Source organism: Phocoena sinus, chromosome 10, assembly GCF_008692025.1.
Source record: "Phocoena sinus isolate mPhoSin1 chromosome 10, mPhoSin1.pri, whole genome shotgun sequence".
NCBI classification, from domain to species: Eukaryota; Metazoa; Chordata; class Mammalia; order Artiodactyla; family Phocoenidae; genus Phocoena; species Phocoena sinus.
In genome coordinates this window covers 52,300,757-52,318,750 of record NC_045772.1, presented here as the reverse complement: position 1 = coordinate 52,318,750, position 17,994 = coordinate 52,300,757, and the positions used below count along the sequence as shown (strand labels likewise).

The 17,994-nt window shown below is 41.4% G+C and overlaps 1 protein-coding gene across 6 annotated transcripts in view; it reads left to right on the top strand.

Annotated features, from left to right (window-relative positions):
- The window catches only part of TBC1D30 (TBC1 domain family member 30), an 88,327-nt gene extending 71,446 nt beyond the window's left edge, over positions 1-16,881 (top strand). For 3 of the 6 annotated variants that reach the window (XM_032646483.1, XM_032646482.1, XM_032646485.1), the window contains 4 exons: positions 5,531-5,643; positions 7,346-7,485; positions 9,849-10,055; positions 13,313-14,100. In XM_032646483.1, the coding sequence (XP_032502374.1) occupies positions 5,531-5,643; positions 7,346-7,485; positions 9,849-10,055; positions 13,313-14,100 (1,248 nt within the window). Of the gene's footprint in view, positions 1-5,530; positions 5,644-7,345; positions 7,486-9,848; positions 10,056-13,312 lie in introns of all 6 variants that reach the window. The other 3 variants (XM_032646481.1, XM_032646484.1, XM_032646480.1) reach the window with 2 other exon arrangements.
- Positions 16,882-17,994: the final 1,113 nt, after the last annotated feature.

The window sequence follows — 17,994 nt, the reverse complement described above, 5'->3', positions numbered from 1 at the left end:
CCCTATCTGGGCAGATCCTTTCTGTCTACCGGATCCTACTCAGTCTGTTCTCCCCTCCCATCAGGCTCTGTCATCTCAGCCCTCGTTGATGATACCTCTTCCCTACTCCTTCAGTACTTAAGATTGTCAGCAACTGACTTAATATTCAATACAAATTATTTTATATTGTTTGGTATTTTTTCAAATATGTTAATCTTATCTAGCAACTTCCTTAATGATAAGGGCCTTGTATTACCCTGTATTCCCATAACATCTAACGTAGTGCTAAGAATCCACCTGGTTGCTCAGTGCATACACAGAATTATAGAACATTAGAACTCGAGGCAGTGGTTTTTAAACGTGTCTGTGTATAAGCAGCATGTCAGGAGTGTATTAAAAGGCAGATATTTGGCCCGTGGGTGGTTCTGATGCAAGTGGCTTTGAGCTAACACTTAGACAAACACTGGTTTGAAAGAAGCTTAACGGTCCACTAACCTAATTCTGTCATTTTACAGAGAAGAAACTAAGACATGGAGAGTGAGCATCTTGCCATATTCTTAGGTTGTCTAGTGGCAGACCCAGAACTGGGGCCCAAGCTCGACACCTGGCCAAGTGCTTCTCCTCACCACCCAACACAGGGCTTCCACCTTATTGAAAACATGACTTTCTAAAAGCTGAAATCCCTTTTAGAAGAATGAGGAACGTTTTACCTCACCTAAAGTTTAAACATTGCCGGAAGGAATGATAGATATGTTGAGGTACTCCATCTTTGTCCTTCAGGAATTTCCAGTCTTAAGTATTAAGAGATGGGCTTCCCTGGTGGCGCAGTGGTTGAGAGTCCGCCTGCCGATGCAGGAGACACGGGTTCGTGTCCCGGTGCGGGAGGATCCCACATGCCGCGGAGCCACTGAGCCTGCGCGTCCAGAGCCTGTGCTCCGCAACGGGAGAGGCCACCATAGTGAGAGGCCCACGTACCGCCAAAAAAAAAAAAAAAAAGAGAGAGAGAAAAGAGCACCCCTTCTTTACTCTGCTTTAAGAGAATCCTGGAAGGAAAAATGTAGGCTGTGGCTTGATTGATTAGAATTCCATTTTAGCAGCATTTCTCCTGCCGAGGGAAACATCTGGTGAAGATGAATTGAGCCTAATTTTGTACAATTTATGTTTTCATGTTTCTTTTAAAGCACGTCAATAATGAAAAAGAGAAATACAGCTCCTTTTCAGCAGTGCCTAAATATAAATGTCTATTTAAATGTGTGTTGGTAGTTTGGGCAGTAAATAGACTTGGTTTTCCTTGACATCGTAGAGTATTAAGGAGAGAAATGCTGAATGTCATTTCAAGCACTCTCTTTTCTGTACTCTTAAAAAAAATTAATTCAATGGCTGTGATCCAATTATGGTAGACTTTTAAGTCTGTCAGCAAACCTGAAATGACTCCAGATGAAAAATTTGGACTGCATACGGATCTTTATTTTCGAGCTGAAGAGATGAAAACGTTCTCCCTGTTTGGTCTTCCGTATTTTTTTCAGTTCTAGGGGCCATATGCAAAATAATCTACTGGGTTTTTCCCCCTGCAAATTGCATCACTCTTTTATTTTACTAGTAATGGCCATTTAAAAAAAACAACGTTAGAAAAAGATATTGGGAGAATGCTGATGAAATAGTGTATATGGATTTCAGTAAGACTTTTGACAAAGTCTCTCATGAATTCTTTAAGAGTAATATAGAGAAAAGTTAGTTAGATGCTGTTTACTAGATGGGTTTTAGGTGCTTAGGAAAACCTAGCCCAAAGTGGTTGTCAATAATTTACTGTTACCTGTGGGGAGCTTTCATGTGCCATGAGGCAGGACCTGCCCTTGGACTGTTCCCTTTTTCGTATCAGTGATGAAGTAGAAATTACATGGATGTGAATGCTTGTCCAGTAGAAGGTTACTGTTTGATTAATTAGTGCTGTCAAAATGAAACCATCTGCCTTGCAGAATTGTGTGTGCCCGTAACTGCAAGTGTTTAAGCAGTGCCTTTATGACCATCTGTTGGAGACGCTTTAGAGGGAACTCCTGCTTGGGAGGGAGGTTGAACCAAATTGTGTTTAAATTTCTTTCTAACCCTAAGACCCTATTCATGTACTATACTTTGGTTCTAAGATGATTAGTAAAATTCCTTTCTTGAAATCTGTTGTAAATCTCTGATTTACACAGTTGGAAATTACAGCTTCTCAGGTATCCTGAGGACTGTGGTGGTGTGTGTGGTGTACCTTCATGGGATAAACATGCCTGCCGACATGTGAGACCTTTAAATAAGTGAGTGAGTATATACAAAGTACTATTAGCACATTTGTTTCAGGAACACCGGCGTATGCTTTGAAGGGCTAACTAAAAGTAAATTATAGAGAAAGGAAGACCAGGAATAGAGAATGCAGCTCAATGGAGCCAGTGTTCTTTTTGGTCCAGTGTCTTTAGTTGAGTCGCCCTTGGAGGAGCTTGGTAAGACCCCACACTATTTACCCTGGAGCAGGATGGGACAGAGTAGGGGCGAGATGTACTTCCCTTTCTTTCTTTTTTTTCTTTTAATATTTATTGGAGTATAGTTTATTTACAATGTTGTGTTAGTTTCAGGTGTACAGCAAAGTGAATCTGTTATACATATACATATATCCACTCTTTTTAAGATTCTTTTCCCATATAGGCCATTACAGAGTATTGAGTAGAGTTTCCCATGCTATACAGTAGGTCCTTATTAGCCCTTTCTTTTCTTATACACTTCCTTCATGAGGCTGGACAAAGGAGTTTTCTGATAGCTTTTAATAAAACTGGCAAAAATAAAACAAGTGAATCTTCAGCTAGACATCCCACTAATTGTCTCCAATGAGGCATCTTACTTTGTAGAGAATTTTGAAATTCCTAGCATTAATAATTTCATCTTTTAAACTTGAATCCAGATGGTGTGGGTTTCTCTTTTATTGAGATATGATTGGCATATAACATTACATTAGTTTCAGATATACAACATAATGATTCGATATTTGTATATATTGTGAAATGATCACAGTAAGTCCCGTCAACACCGATTACCACACACAGTTACAAATTTTTTTTCTTGTGATGAGAACTTTTAAGATCTACTCTCTTAGCAACTTTCAAATACGCAATATAGTATCATTAACTATAGTCACCTTGCTATTCATTGCATGGTATGGGTTTCTTGAAATCTGAACCAGGTTTCTAAATTGTTAAGGAAAAAAAGTCTCATGAGTGAGGGACAGGCTGACTCTTGGCCCAGCAGTGGGACCAACATTTGATGTGTCAGAGACTGATGCTGCTGTACTGAGGCCCAAGCAGAGGTGCCATGCTCTGGACTTAAAGTTGGGGTGCTGAGGTTTTCACATCTCTCCATTTCCCTCAAAAGGGTATGTGGAGTTAAGACCGGTCACAGGAGCAAGGAGGGAAGAATTCCATACTGGCAGTAAAGCAGGTTCTTGGGCGATGAGCTGCTGGTACACTTCGTGGGATCAAAAAATGTGAGGGTGTACTCTGACCGTGTTATTAATGAATTTATATGAAGTATTTCAGGCATACAGAACGCATTAAAATAATAAAACTTACACACCTACGACCCAACACAGGTGAACACCCTCATACCCGCCTCTCTGATCCCGCCACCCCCTCTCCTCTCAGAGGTAACCGGCATCCTGAGTTTCATGCCTTCATTTTTTCAGATGAGAGAAAGGAGGCCTGGAGAGGTTGGGAACCAGCTTAGTCTCACACTCCAGACTAGTGGGAACCACAGGGCGCCTTCTGCTTCTTCCCAGTGGGGAACAGTTCACTGTTAGTAAATTTGTACTGCTTCTCAGCCTTTTGGGTACACAGATCTTCTTGGACTTACGGTGGGGTTACATCCAGATAAGCCCTTCATAAGTTGAAAATGCATTTAATACACCTAACCTACCAAACATCACAGCTCAGCCTGGGCTGCCTTAAACATGCCCAGAACACTTACATTAGCCTAGAGTTGGGCAAAATCATCTGACACGAAGCCTGTTTTGTGATGAAGAGTTGAATAACTCATGTAGTTTATCGCATACTGAACTGCAAGTGAAAAACAGAACGGTTGTCCGGGTCCAGGATGGTTGTAAATGTATTGGTTGTTTCCCGTCGTGATCACGTGGCTGATGGGGAGCTGCCTTGCCCAGCATCACGGGAGAGGACCTACGGCGTATCCTAAACCCAGGAAAAGTTCCAAATTCTAAATTCGAAGAAGGGTTTCTACTGAATGTGTATCACTTTTGCACCTTCGTAAATTGGAAAAATCATTTAAGTTGAACCATTGTAAGTCAGGGACTGTCTGTAATCAAGTATGTGTGAGATAATACGACTTGGAGATGACTTTTGTGGTCCCAATAAACTGTGTAACTTTGCATAATAAGCAATGGAGAATCAAAGGGAAGGAATTTTAGTCAACACTTCCTTGTTTGGAATCTTGGGATGTTACACTAAGGTATAAGCGGATACCACAGAAGTTTGGGGACAGTCAGATGTGCAGACTGTTTAGAATCGAAATTATGGTGGACTGTCCCGGTGGTGGCTCTGAGCTGTGGGGTGAGGCTGCAGTGCTAGGAAGCCCCTTTCAGAGCCCTCCTTTTCCTACCTGTGCAGATATTAGACATCTCCTAAGCCTTCAGGAAAACAGTACTGTTGAAATGAAAAATACCACTTCAAAATATTGTCCTAGGAAAGTGTTATCAGGACATTTGAATGGCTTCCTGGAAGAAATGAAAGTTAACGTGATTAATATACATTTTCCGGTGAATAAGAACCTGAAAGATTGAAGAAATATGTTTGGAGCAGTTAAATTTTCATAAAATTAAGAGAGCAAACAAGATGATTTTCCTCCTGCTGGTAGAATGATACATAATCTTAAAATCCTGGAGGAAGCACAGGTGCTTTTCCCAATTTTATTTATAGATTTTTAACAGCCTGTGCTTTACACCCTGTCACTATTTTTCTTTCTTTTTTTCTTTAAAAATAACAGTTAACAATTTTCACCTGGAACTGATTCACAGACATTTGAAAAGGTGGTATCTTTGGAGAAAGCTTGCAGGTGATCACAAGATTGTCCCCCGGACATAATTGTATCTGGAAGGTTGACATTTAATGCCTATAGCAATCATCAAGCAAAGCTTTGAAAAGCGAGTGGTACATATGAAGAAGATTGATGGGTTCACTGTGAAAGAAGTAATAGGGAGCTGTGAATTTCTGAATTAGCCCATCTATCAAATGAGCAAGAGAACATCAGACTGTCCCCATTTGCCCACCCATGTTCACCGGTTGGAGTGCCCAGTCCCAGCTGGGTTGATTTGGGGACTAACTGTTGTTTTGTCAGTATTCTTTTGTCTTTCTCTAAAACGATATAGAAGTATATTCTCTCCACCTGCTGTGTAAGGAGCAGTATCTACCTCTTCACACCCAAATCATAGAACTTTAATGTCTTTGCAGGATTGATAAGAGTTGTTTAAGGCCACCATTTCAGACTTGGCATTTTTGTTCTTGTTTTCCAGACTGTGTATTCTATGGCTCCATTCCCTTTTCCACAGTTGGCAGAGCTGAGGGAAAAATACACCTACAACATTACACCATTCCCAGCCACAATTAAGCCCACCTCAGTTTCTGGGTAAGGTCCTTTTTTTTTCCTTCTTGTTTTCATGATGGAAGACTTAATACCTTAATTTGTTATTAATATTTGTTAAACCCCAGAAATACATTTGAAGTAGTTTGGTGCTTAAAATCTGAATATCTCTTTCCCAAAGGTTTTGATTTAAATTCCAGAGGGAGATTTTTGAAAGTGTACTTTCCAAAGAAGGTTGGAACATAAACTGAAGGGATATTTAACAGCCCCACAACTTATTTAAAAATATCAAATATTAAAAATCTCAGTAATTAAAAAAGGGTAGAATCAAAAAAGTGTAGACAGATGAGCTAGTTTAAAATACTGTGAAGACCAGAAATTAACAAATACACACACGCACACACACAGGAATTTAATATATGAAAATGTAAATCAACACTGAAAAGATATACTATTTAGTAAATGGTGCTGGGCCAATGAGACTCAGTCTGGAAAGAAAGAAAGTTAGAGTCATACTTTACACCATACATCAGGATAAACTCCATAGAGATGAGACAGTTAAATGGAAAAAACTGAAATAATAAGCAGAAGAAAATGTGGAAGGATGTCTTTAGTTCTTTGGAATTGGGAAGGCCTTAATAACTGACTCAAAAAAAACAATAAAGGATAAAAAAGTAAGTACTTTAAAAATAATTTTCTGCATGACTAAAACCAAAACAGAGCAAAAGAAAACCTCCATAAGCAGACACAAAAATATTTGTGAAAAAATATTTGTAACTGATTCCTCTCATATATAAAGTTCTTAGAAGTCAATAAGAAAATGACCACCATCTGAAAAATGATGAAAGTATGGGAATAGGCAGTTTACATAAAAGGCAGCTTCACTTGGACTAAGAGAAATGCAGCTTAAAGCAAGATTGAGATTCTGTTGTTTTCACCTGTCAGGTTGACAAAAATTCAAAAGGTTGATGTGCTCTCTGTTGATGAGGCTATAGGGAAACGGGCACTCTTACACTTTGCTCATGAGAGGTTAATTACCATGGGATTTGGGGCAGGCAATCTGACCGTATTTTCCCAGATGACTATTGCATATATCCTTTGACCCAGCAATTCTACCTTTCTGAATTATCCAACAAATGTATCTGTACACATGCAAAACACAGTAGGTATAAGGTAATTTATTGCAGTGTTGTTTATAATAGTTTAATATGGGAAACCACTTGAGTGTGCATCATTTAGCAGCCTGGTTCCATAACATGGGCTACATACATACATACAATAATGTATACGTACAGTACAGTGAGACATTAAGAAAAGGATGGGGAGGAAGCTCTGTGTGAATATGGATGGATTTTTTTTTTTAGGTGAACAAAAGCAAGGTGCAGAAGAGTGTACTTATATATAGCATGCTAACACTTATGAAAAAGAGGAGAAAAATAAGACTATAGTCATATTTGCTTATTTAACTGATAAGGAAGCTGAAGAACACATCAGAAACTAGTAACAGTGCTCACCTGTGGGGATTAAATGGGGCAAGAACAGGGTAGAAGTTGGACAGGGATGGGAGATGGACTTTCTATATATGTATAAATTATATAAATATAATATATAATTATATAAATATGTTATAGAGATTATAATGTATATACTTTATATATATGTCATTTAAGTCATGTGGCTGTATTGCTTATTTAAAAATAATACCACTTTTTGAACAAATATTCCTTTTTCTTTTATGTTTTCCAAGACGGCGTGGTAAGGCCAGAGACAGCGATGAGGAGAATGACCCAGATGATGAAGATGCTATTGCTAATGCAGTGGGGTGTCTCGGACCTTTTAGTGGGCTCCTGGCACCTGAACTGCAGAAGTACCAAAAGCAAGTTACAGGTAAAGAGGTGGCATCTATTAGATACTCACAATGTGTTGGTTCACTATAGCAAGGGTAGTAGTATTGTGTCCTGTAAATTCCTGTTGTTTCCCGAACTGATTACCACTATTAAAGGTCTTTATTAAAAGTAACTTCTCTTATCATTTAGGAGGATCTCTCTGTTATGTGTTACATGCATAATACATATTTCTTTTTCTTTATGATTCGTTTCGCCTCCCACTCGTCTAGTTTAAGTTTGTGTGCTCGGTTCCTTAGCACCGAGCCTGGCATATAATAGATGCTTACTACATTCTGTTTGAGTTAAATTGAATTCATTATAGACTGGCTTCTTTTCCACTATAGAAGTACTCTCTAAAGCCAAAATATTATGGTACCTCTACTTGAATTTCAGTGATCAGAAACTCATTATCTCATAAGACATTCTGCTAATTCCTCTGCTTAGCCCAGGGTTTCTAGTTTTGAAGAGATAAACTCCACTTACTAGTTCTATTAATAGTTCTTCTCTTCAGAACAAAACAGAACAAGTCTGCTCCCTCTTCTGCTGGATGTCTCCTTTGAATCTTGAGGACAGTCATCACATCTCCCAAAAGTTTCTTCATGGTCCAAATTCAGAATTTCTCAAAGATATGTCTTCCAGAACTTTTAAAGTTCTATAAATTCACCTCTAACTGTCCTGCAGTTTGATAGTATGCCCCTTAAAAAGTGGTGCTGTGAATTGAATGTCATGCTATGTTTGTTTTTTCTTGCAGAAAATAGATTGGACATTATTCGTGTAATGAACTCTTTTGAAGCAGTTTGCGGTTCCCCCACTGTGATCTTTCCTATCTTTGGTGGCAGCTCTTCCTATATGACATTTATTATAGTTTGAAGACCATTCTCCTTGCTGAAAGAGGACAGAAACAAAAGATGTCAGGCACCTCTGCATTCTCTTTGTCATCTGCTAGCTTTATACTGCCTTCTCAAAGTCATGGGGCTATTTTCTTGTTTTTGTTCCTCTTGCTTAGAAGGCTTCCTTTTTGTTTGTCTGTTTGTTTTGTTGCTGTTGTTTTGGTCGTGGGAGTTTTGAGTATGTTCTGCAAGCCTTAGCTTGTTTTGAGTTTTAACCTGCTTAATGTTCGGTTCATGTCATTTTGTGTGTGTGTTCTTGGTGTGCACTCCCCTGTCATCTTTTTCAATGACTTAAAAAAAATCTGAACTCAACAAGAATTCTATTGGTTTTGTAATGGTTTCTATCTCCTCTTTAGTTGCCTGAATTTTAGCTTTTGGTTTCTAGCTACGGGATCAATTAGTATTTTAACTCTAATGTTTTTGAATCTGCTTTCTGTCATCTGGGTCTGTGTTCCATATTTTCCCCCCTGTTATTCTTTCTGTGCAGTTATAGGCTCTGGGATGACATGGTCATTTTCTCCTAAATTTCATCCTCAGTCTTTCTTGTTGGTTTTACTTTAGTTAGATTAGAGGTCCTCTTTTAATTTTCTTCTCCTTAGAGAAGTATTTTCAATAAAAAAGAAAGTTTACCAGATGTTCAGTCTTTATCTGAATAACACTTTCAGCAGATGTTAGGATACTTGAAATCCCCTACTAATCTTTTTTTTTAAGCTTGTCCCCAGGCAAGTTTTACATATCGTGTTAGAAAAGTCTAATTTTATCCCCTGTTTACCTGTGTGGCATGTGAGAGTATTTTCTCACAGTACTTCTTTCTGTTTCTTGGAGGTAATCTCAAATTTATTTAAGGGATAAATCTACTAGTTGTTGGTGTTAACAGGAGCAGAAACCACATCAGACATAACACACATAGTAGACAGTCAGGAAATGTTTGTTGAATGAATAAAAACATTCTAGTGATACCATGATCTAAAGTCTTGATAATCTTATAGAATGTCTTGCTGTTTTTACCTTAAGAAAAACTCACTTTTAATGACTGACTAAACCCCACAGTGTAAAATTTACAAATTTATAGTTGTGAGTCCTCATGCAGTTAGTTATATGGAACCTTGTAAATCCTCATGTAGTTATATGGAAATCTGTACCCTGACTTTAGACAGCTAGAGTTATATTTTTCTAAGGGAATTTTAGAAAACGGCAGTGATTTTTATCTGGAAACAGCGGATCTTATGTCCATATAATGAACAAAGGGGTAATAAGATCAAACAGTGAACCCACACAGCTCGTTTCAGACTCACAGTGAGCCTAATAAGAAAATGCAGAAATATTTTCAGGACCAAATAAAAACAAGTACTCGACAAATTCTAGTGTACGTGTTTTTTATGGTTCAGAATTGCCTGGAGGTTAAGATAATTCCCAGTTAGTCCCGTTCTCCTCCTGTGATAGTGTCTCCTTGTCTCTGTTCCTTGGAATATAGAACCAAACGGGGACCAGAATCTGAGATCCAATAACATTGCGGAGCTGAGTCCAGGCGCGATCAATTCCTGCCGAAGTGAATACCATGCAGCTTTTAACAGTATGATGATGGAACGCATGACCACAGATATCAACGCACTGAAGCAGCAGTATTCTCGGATTAAAAAGAAGCAGCAGCAGCAGGTTCATCAGGTGTATATCAGGGCAGGTAACGTACTTCTTCGTTTGAGTCAATTTTAGCTCCATGTCACCTTGTGAAAGGAAGACCGAGTCTTCCCAGGATGTCCTGGGAATTACTGCTCACTCTGGCTCGGCATCCACCAACACAGCTGGCAGGAGACAATAACATCTTTATCTTCTCACTTTTTATTTTATCTTATCAGGCTCTAAATAAGAGAAAGGTCCCAAGGACCAGGCAATTGATGGTATTCAATACTTCTTTACTCTGTATGCTTGTGGAGAAGGCTTTCCAAATGATTAGAATGTTGCAAAGCCACGCAGTCCTTGGATCTGAGACATTTTGGAGCTATTGCCTCTTAAATTTCAGGCATTTGGAAGTAGAATTTAGTCATCTGTATACTGGTAAATAATATTGCTACCAGTCATTTAGGTAGTAATGTAACAGATGTTGTGATCAGAGGAAAAGGAAAAAGCCATTACTGTGCCTGCTAACTGTGGGTTAGCAGTGTCTTGGGAGTCTGCTGAGAAGAACACAATTGTACTGCAGTTGGAAATGCTCTTTTCCAAGGATTGTCAAGCTTCTTTTTTCCTTTAAATTCCCAAAATCCCAATGAACAGTCTGATTTATTGTTTAATATATGCTGATTTGGGAATTGGTTTGTCTTATTTTAAGTGAAATCCTAATGAAAATGATGCCGATCCAGGATTAACCAAGATATAAATTTGACATGTTTTTAAGAGGCTTGTGAGCATGTGACTGATCTTGCATAAAAACTGAATTTACCTTTCACTTGTTGGGGAGGAGTAGGCGACTTCTTAAAGATTCTCACTTTATCCTGAATCATTAAAAAAGCAATCACAAAAGAAACTAACAACTCTAACACTTTAATTTTCAAAACATTGGCACATACGTATCCTCATTTGTCCTTAAATCTATGAGAAAGGCAAGGACAGATATTCTTATATCCTTTTAAAAAATGAGGAAATGGTCATTCAGGAAGGCTTAGCAACTGTCTAGGATTATATAACTATAGTGAGTGGTCAGGCCAGGGCTAGAACCCCCATGTTCCGATTCTTTATGTAGTTCTTTTCCAGCCACTTTCAGAAGCTTTAGGTGGAATGGTGAACAATTGCCATTGGGTACTAAATCAGCTCAGTGTCTGTACTCTAGTCAGGGGTCAGCAAACTATGGTCTGTAGGTCAAATTCTGCTCACTGCCTGTTTTTATAAATAAAGTTTTGTTGAAACACAGGCATGCCCATTTGTCTACATATTGTCTATGGCTGCTTTTGCACTACAGTGACTAAAATATTTATAGTCTGGTCCTTTACAGGAAAAGTTTGCTGACCCCTACTCTAGATCAGGGTTTATGTGGTTATTTTTAGGGAGAGATTGCTGCTCAAGGGCAGAGTTTGAGAGCATTGTTTCTCAAACTTTAGTGTGAATACGCATCACTTGGGGATGTGTCAAAATGAGGAATCTGCTTCAGTAGCTGTGGGTGGGACTGAGATGATGCATTTCCAATAAGCCTCCAGGCGATGCCACTGCTGCTGGGTGGGGATTGCACTTTGAGTAGCGGGGGTTTTAGAGGAGATGGTGTAGGATAGGATCAGCAGCACAGGCGGAGAGATTGAACTTGTGCTAGAGGCAAAAGTCCTCAGCTTCTGAGATTTAAAGGAAGGTGGTAAGGATGGTGGTTGAGGTACCAGCTTCCTAGGTTAGGGAGGACAGGAAGTTAAGGCTTTTCAGTCCTGATAGCTTCTGTTTGTATGAAGAAATTGGAGGAAAAGTTGTTTGCTTGGGAGTAAGTTGAAGGTTGGGTGGGAGCTTAAAGAAAGTAGTGAAGATTTGGATCGGCCGTCGGAAGCAATGGGAGAGGGAAACAAAGTTTGTTCAGCGGCATTACGGACCTAACAAAAATAGGAAGTTATGAATTTAAGGGATATCAATCCACATGGCTGTGTGATTTCCCCCCATCCGCATCCCCACCCCCACCCCCCAGCAGCTCTTAGCAGCTCCTGTTTTGGAAAGGAGAATGTGAATTGTGGATCTAGAGTGGAGTTTTGCCAGGCCTGTGTGATAAAGCCATAGGGATGCCTGGATGTGTGGTTATTGGTGAGGTGTGGTCCAAGGGATCCACCGTGCATCTAGCAGGGTAGGGGTGTAATTGAGCTGAGGAGACGGTGAGAGGTTATGAGAAGATTGAGGGATCAAGGAACGGAAATCTTTATGGTTTAGTACCAAGTATAGTTACATCGAGAGTCTGAGAGCTGGAAGAGTCAAAGAGAGGAATATGAGAGTTAAATATTTTTCACATGAGGCAGATCCGAGTGATGAGGTTTAGGATGGAACTGGGCAGGTGGAGGATGGGTCAGTCACCGAGGCAGTAAAGTAACCGAGGTAGGTAAGAGGACATAGAGTGAAGAGGAAACAGGTGTCAAAATTTCAGTGAAGATTGGACTGTGACCAGAGGTAGGTAGATAGGAGCAGTCGAGAAGCACAGACGGGAGTTCAGCCACGTGACCTAGATATCAGGAGGAAGGCTCTTCACACAAAGACGGCGGGGTCTGCTCTTGATACTTCTGCCTGCAGCTGTCGTCCCTGGGGCCATGCACGTTGAAGCTTCATTGGAAATAGGGGCTCGGTCAGTCACAGGATGAGGACAGTAATACTGTTAACAGTGCCTTGCAGGAGAACACAGCTTTTGGTGCTTTCCTGTTTTCAATTTGCTTTCAAAGTCAATTGAGGACACAGGGGTGGAACTAGAGCCAGGCACTGGATAGCTGTGATGTCACTGCATTTTTACCACCTTCTCATCGCTTCTCTCATTCTGCTGTCTCTCAATAATACGCAGTGTGTTGTTTTTCTACCTCTCAGAAGCTGACAGCTGGTAATCTATATGGTCATAGTGTTTGACCTATTATTTTAAAAAAAAAAAAAAATCTTCAAAGATTTCCTAGATACAAGACCTCCGAGGTTGCTTCTCAGACACAAGGCTCTCTGTAAAAAACATTAGGGAGGCTGGGCTCTAATTAGTAACAACGGGTCAGAGTCTGTTCCTTTTTGTATCCTCAGCCGCTTGTCTCCTCCTCTTTGAAGAGGAGGGAATCCGTACCCCAGGCTCTAGGATCGAATTCAGTTTCTGCTGACTTCAGTTACATGACTCTGCCAAGACCTGGGAAATATGTGGGCAGGGTCCGGGCACAACCTGTGTGTGACTCCTGTTCTGTGATGGATGTCTTTCTCTGTGGTACCTTTCACACGACCTTTCAACATTTCTTTCAGACAAAGGGCCAGTGACCAGCATTCTCCCATCTCAGGTAAACAACTCTCCAGTTATAAACCACCTTCTTTTAGGAAAGAAGATGAAAATGTCAAACAGAGCTGCCAAGAATGCTGTCATCCACATCCCTGGTCACACAGGAGGCAAAATATCTCCTGTGCCCTATGAAGACCTTAGGACCAAGCTCAATTCTCCATGGCGAACTCACATCCGGGTCCACAGAAAGAACACGGCGAGGACCAAGAGTCACCTGGGCTGTGGGGACACCGTCGGGCTGATAGACGAGCAGAATGAGGGCTGCAAGACTCACAGTCTGGGGGCAGTGCAGGCGTTTTCCTCTGATTGTGCGGGGGCAGCTCAAAGGGAAGGTGGCAGCTCCGACGGCGGCACTGGGAGGACCATTGAAGGGCAGTCTCCAGAGCCGCTGTTTGGGGATGCTGATGCCGATGTGTCTGTGGTCCAGGTGAAGTTAGAAGCCTTGGAACTGAATGCAAGGGATGCTGCTGCTGAAACTGATCCCAAGGTGCACCTGCCCTGCCAGCAGCACCTCCCGGAGCCGCCAGACGCACCCGGAGGAAACAAGGCCCCTGGCAAGTCTCCCCAAGGCAGCCACCCGAAAACTCCCATCTTTAGCCCCTTTCCCAGCGTCAAGCCACTGCGGAAGTCAGCCACTGCCAGGAATTTGGGCTTATATGGTCCTACAGAAAGAACCCCAACCGTGCACTTTCCTTACATGAGCAGGAGCTTCAGCAAGTCCAGCGGTGGAAACAGTAGTACTAAGAAACGGTGACATCTTTCAGCAACTGTGTACCCACATTCACCTCTTCACGGTGGCAGAAGGGTTCCAGCTGGATGGCTCCAGGAGAGCTTCAGTTGTCCATTGAAAATGAAGAGATAGGTTCAGAGATGAGCAACGGTTCAGAAAAATGGGAACTGGAAATTTTATAATGGGTGCTAGAATAGGGATGTCTTCCGATCATCGATACAGTGGGTTCTTGTGGCAAAATAAATATTGTGGTTTTAAAGTGTGAAGTTTCCCCAACTTTTCATTGTGAGCTGTTTAGAAAAGACTTTGTATCTAGGCTGTTAACCCCTCTTCCTTCCTCCTGTTCTGAGGGCCTTCAGGGTGCCTGTGACAACCCCCCCCCCACCCAACCTTCCAGCTCTCTGGGTGTTATTAATACTCAAGCATGCACACACTAGCTTGCTAGAACAGAAACTGTTAAAAGAAAGTAAGTTTCTTAGTTGCAAAGAACTTCCCAATTTCCCTCTTCATGCCCCACTGGGGGGAATGTTTGTATGTGTGAGTTTTCCTTCAGTAGTTTCTTTCAGCCAGTCTCAAAACTGGTTTTTATTCTTGTGCTAAAATGCAGGAGAAAAATCTAGAGAGCCTTTCTTTCGCTTTCTATTTCTACCCGCAAAAGAAAGAAAACCTTTATCTGTTGAAATGTAGCTTGATCATCAGCTGGAAGGTCTTATGAAGAGGACACAAATGGGTTATGCCTTAAGCACTCCACTGAGCTTTCCTCGAGCTTCGTGTTCGCTTCTTAAGCAGAGTTTTGGTCCTCATTGGTGGGATGATCAATGGGCTCTATACAGAGCTTGTCTGGCCTCCACCATGCAGCTCATTTACCTATCAGTTCTCCACTGCAGATGCGAGAAGCCTCTGCTCAAAAGCCGGAACATGGCACCTGCAACTCTGTTACTTGAATTTTGTGCTTTTTTTAACGGGTGGGAGTACTTTGTTGAGTACTTTCTTACTTGAACACTGCCTTTCCCTGGAGAAGGCCCCAGGGCTTTCTAGCTCTGGCTCGCCCGTTCCTCCCCAGAGACAGCACCTGTTATCTCCACCATGCAGATGGGAACTCTGAGCCACACAGAGGTGAAGTAGTACTTCAGATACTCAAGGTAAATACTCCCGGTACTCAATGTGACTCAGCCACATTGCCTCCAGTTCAATAGATGGGTTTTATGCTCCTTGTACCCAGGTGCACTGGCTACATAGGTTCTAGAAACCAAGACTGGGAAGCTATTCACTGCACTCCCTCCTGACTCAAAGGACCTTTCTCCAGATGGTACAGAGTCCTGTGATGGCGTTTCATAAAACCAGCTTTGACCTTCTTATCCGAAAACGTAGTTCATTTAAAAAATGCTTCATGCAGCTGTCATTTTGGCTGGACAAAAGGCTCACTCCTCAATCCCCTTCTCCCACCAACATTAGAAGATAGACTTGGCATTTTTATCCTCGTTCCCTGGAAGACCTCGGCTAGGCTTGCCGGCATTTTGATGAGGCAGTCAGTATTCATTTGGGCTAATTGGATTGCTAATTCTGAAACCAAAGCTATAGTTTTAGAAAGAGTTTTTACTATGAGAGGCACTAATTTTTATAATAAAACAGAATGTGGTTGTGTGGGCTTTTTTGCACAGAAAACACAAGAATGATATATACAATGAGAAAAGTTATCCCTTTTGTGGTATTTTTACCCTCCAAAGGACTGAAGATGGAAACTATGACTAATAAGTTATTGCAGTTTTGGTCTTGCAGGAGAATTCTGTGCCATCTGAAGTCAGCATGCAGCTTCTTAAAAAGCAGCCACTCCCGCAGCCTGTGTCTTGGGAAGGGTGTAGGTGGAGAGTTGGGATTACTTTGCATACCACCCCCGGGACGAGACCCACTGCATTTTCCAAAGTTAGGGCAGTGATACGATTTTCTTCCATCTGCTGAACTTTACATTCCACCTTGTATTCTCTCCTCCTCCCCCTTCCCCAGTGAGTCAGAATAGTCATTTCCCCTTGAGGGATGTCTGACTTGAATAGAGAATTTTTCTTTTCTCTCTTGAGTCAGCTCCCAGCTCCCGGAGGGTCTGGGTTTGGGGAGGTGGGTAAGGCGGTGGAGGGCACTTACTGCAGTTCTTAGGCGTGTGCCATCGCTGTCTGCCACCTGTCTTAGGGTTAGTAGCACATGCTGTATCTGTTTCCTGGGGTTGGTCTTCCTGAGGAAAGAATGGATGTGATGGCACACGGCTTGGGATAAGTATTTGTTGAAATGAATGAATAAACTACTGAAAGGAAAATAGTCCTTTGAGGTAAAAATGACCTCATCAGGATTTCCAAACCTGACAGATTCCTGTTAAAGCACTCTGTCCTGTTAAAGTGCATGCGTTGTACCATGTAATCACCATGTGTATCGGTCAACTTGTGAGCTTTGCCTACTTTAGAGAATAAAGGATCTGCAGTAGCCTGTAGCACACAGCATGTACGAAGAGACCAGTATGGACTTCTATCTTCTTTGTATTGGACACTGTATGCCAGCACCAAGTACTTACCAAGTAGCGGTTTCTTCATTTGTAGATATGTCTGTACCCCGTCAGCACTTAGGCCGGAGCCGACTCCTCATGTCTCTGCACCTCGGTTCTCTTACAAAAGCCTCCAGATACTTTAAACCTAGTTTGTAATGTCAACCTATGGGGCTGTAACTGTTTGGAATATTGTATTCCCTTTTTCAGTCTCTCTTGTTCTGACGGACTGTACTGATTACAAAAATATATGCATAAAGATTCTCATTATTGTAGCTGTTGTGACGTTGTTTATCTGAGCGCCTGCAGAGAACGCTGTTGTGACTTTCCCCACCCCCTTCTCTTACCCTGTGTCAGCTTTACCCCACCTTGGTCACGCGAACCAAGAGAACAGCCCAATAAACTCCATCTCCGCCAGTCTAATCACTGGGTTGCTGGGTGGCCCATGACCTGCCAAGATCTTGGCAAAATGGCGAGTTCCCGAATATGAGTAAAAGAGTTTATTCAGGAATGTGTGTATGTGTGTGTGGAAGTATGTGTGTGTATAAAAATAACCTGTGGATCTGTCATTTTTCTTTGTTTTAATAAAATAGAACAATAAGAATGCCATTTAGCTTCCTGGTCTTATGGATTCTAGATAACGGAGAGCCGTGGTCAAGTGTACAGCCTGCCATCTCCCCTCATAAAATCTCCCTTTACTCTTTCTGAGCCACTTTTTTTTTTTTTTTTAACATCTTTATTGGAGTATAATTGCTTTACAATGGTGTGTTAGTTTCTGCCGTATAACAAAGTGAATCAGCTATACATATACATATATCCCCATATCTCTTCCCTCTTGCGTCTCCCTCCCTCCCACCCTCCCTATCCCACCCCTCTAGGTGGTCACAGAGCACCGAGCTGATCTCCCTGTGCTATGCGGCTGCTTCCCACTAGCTATCTGTTTTACATTTGGTAGTGTATATATGTCCATGCCACTCTCTCACTTCGTCCCAGCATACCCTTCCCCCTCCCCGTGTCCTCAGGTCCGTTCTCTACATCTGCGTCGTTATTCCTGTCCTGCCCCTAGGTTCTTCAGACCTTTTTTTTTTTTTTAGATTCCATATATATGTGTTAGCATACGGTATTTGTTTTTCTCTTTCTGACTTGCTTCTCTCTGTATGACAGTCTCTAGGTCCATCCACCTCACTACAAATAGCTCAATTTCATTTCTTTTTATGGCCGAGTAATATTCCATTGTATCTATGTGCCACATCTTCTTTATCCATTCATCTGTCGATGGACACTTAGGTTGCTTCCATGTCCTGGCTATTGTAAATAGAGCTGCTGAGCCACTTCTTTTTGCTACCTACAGCTGTCATTTGAGGCAGCATTTTAAATATATTAGTTTC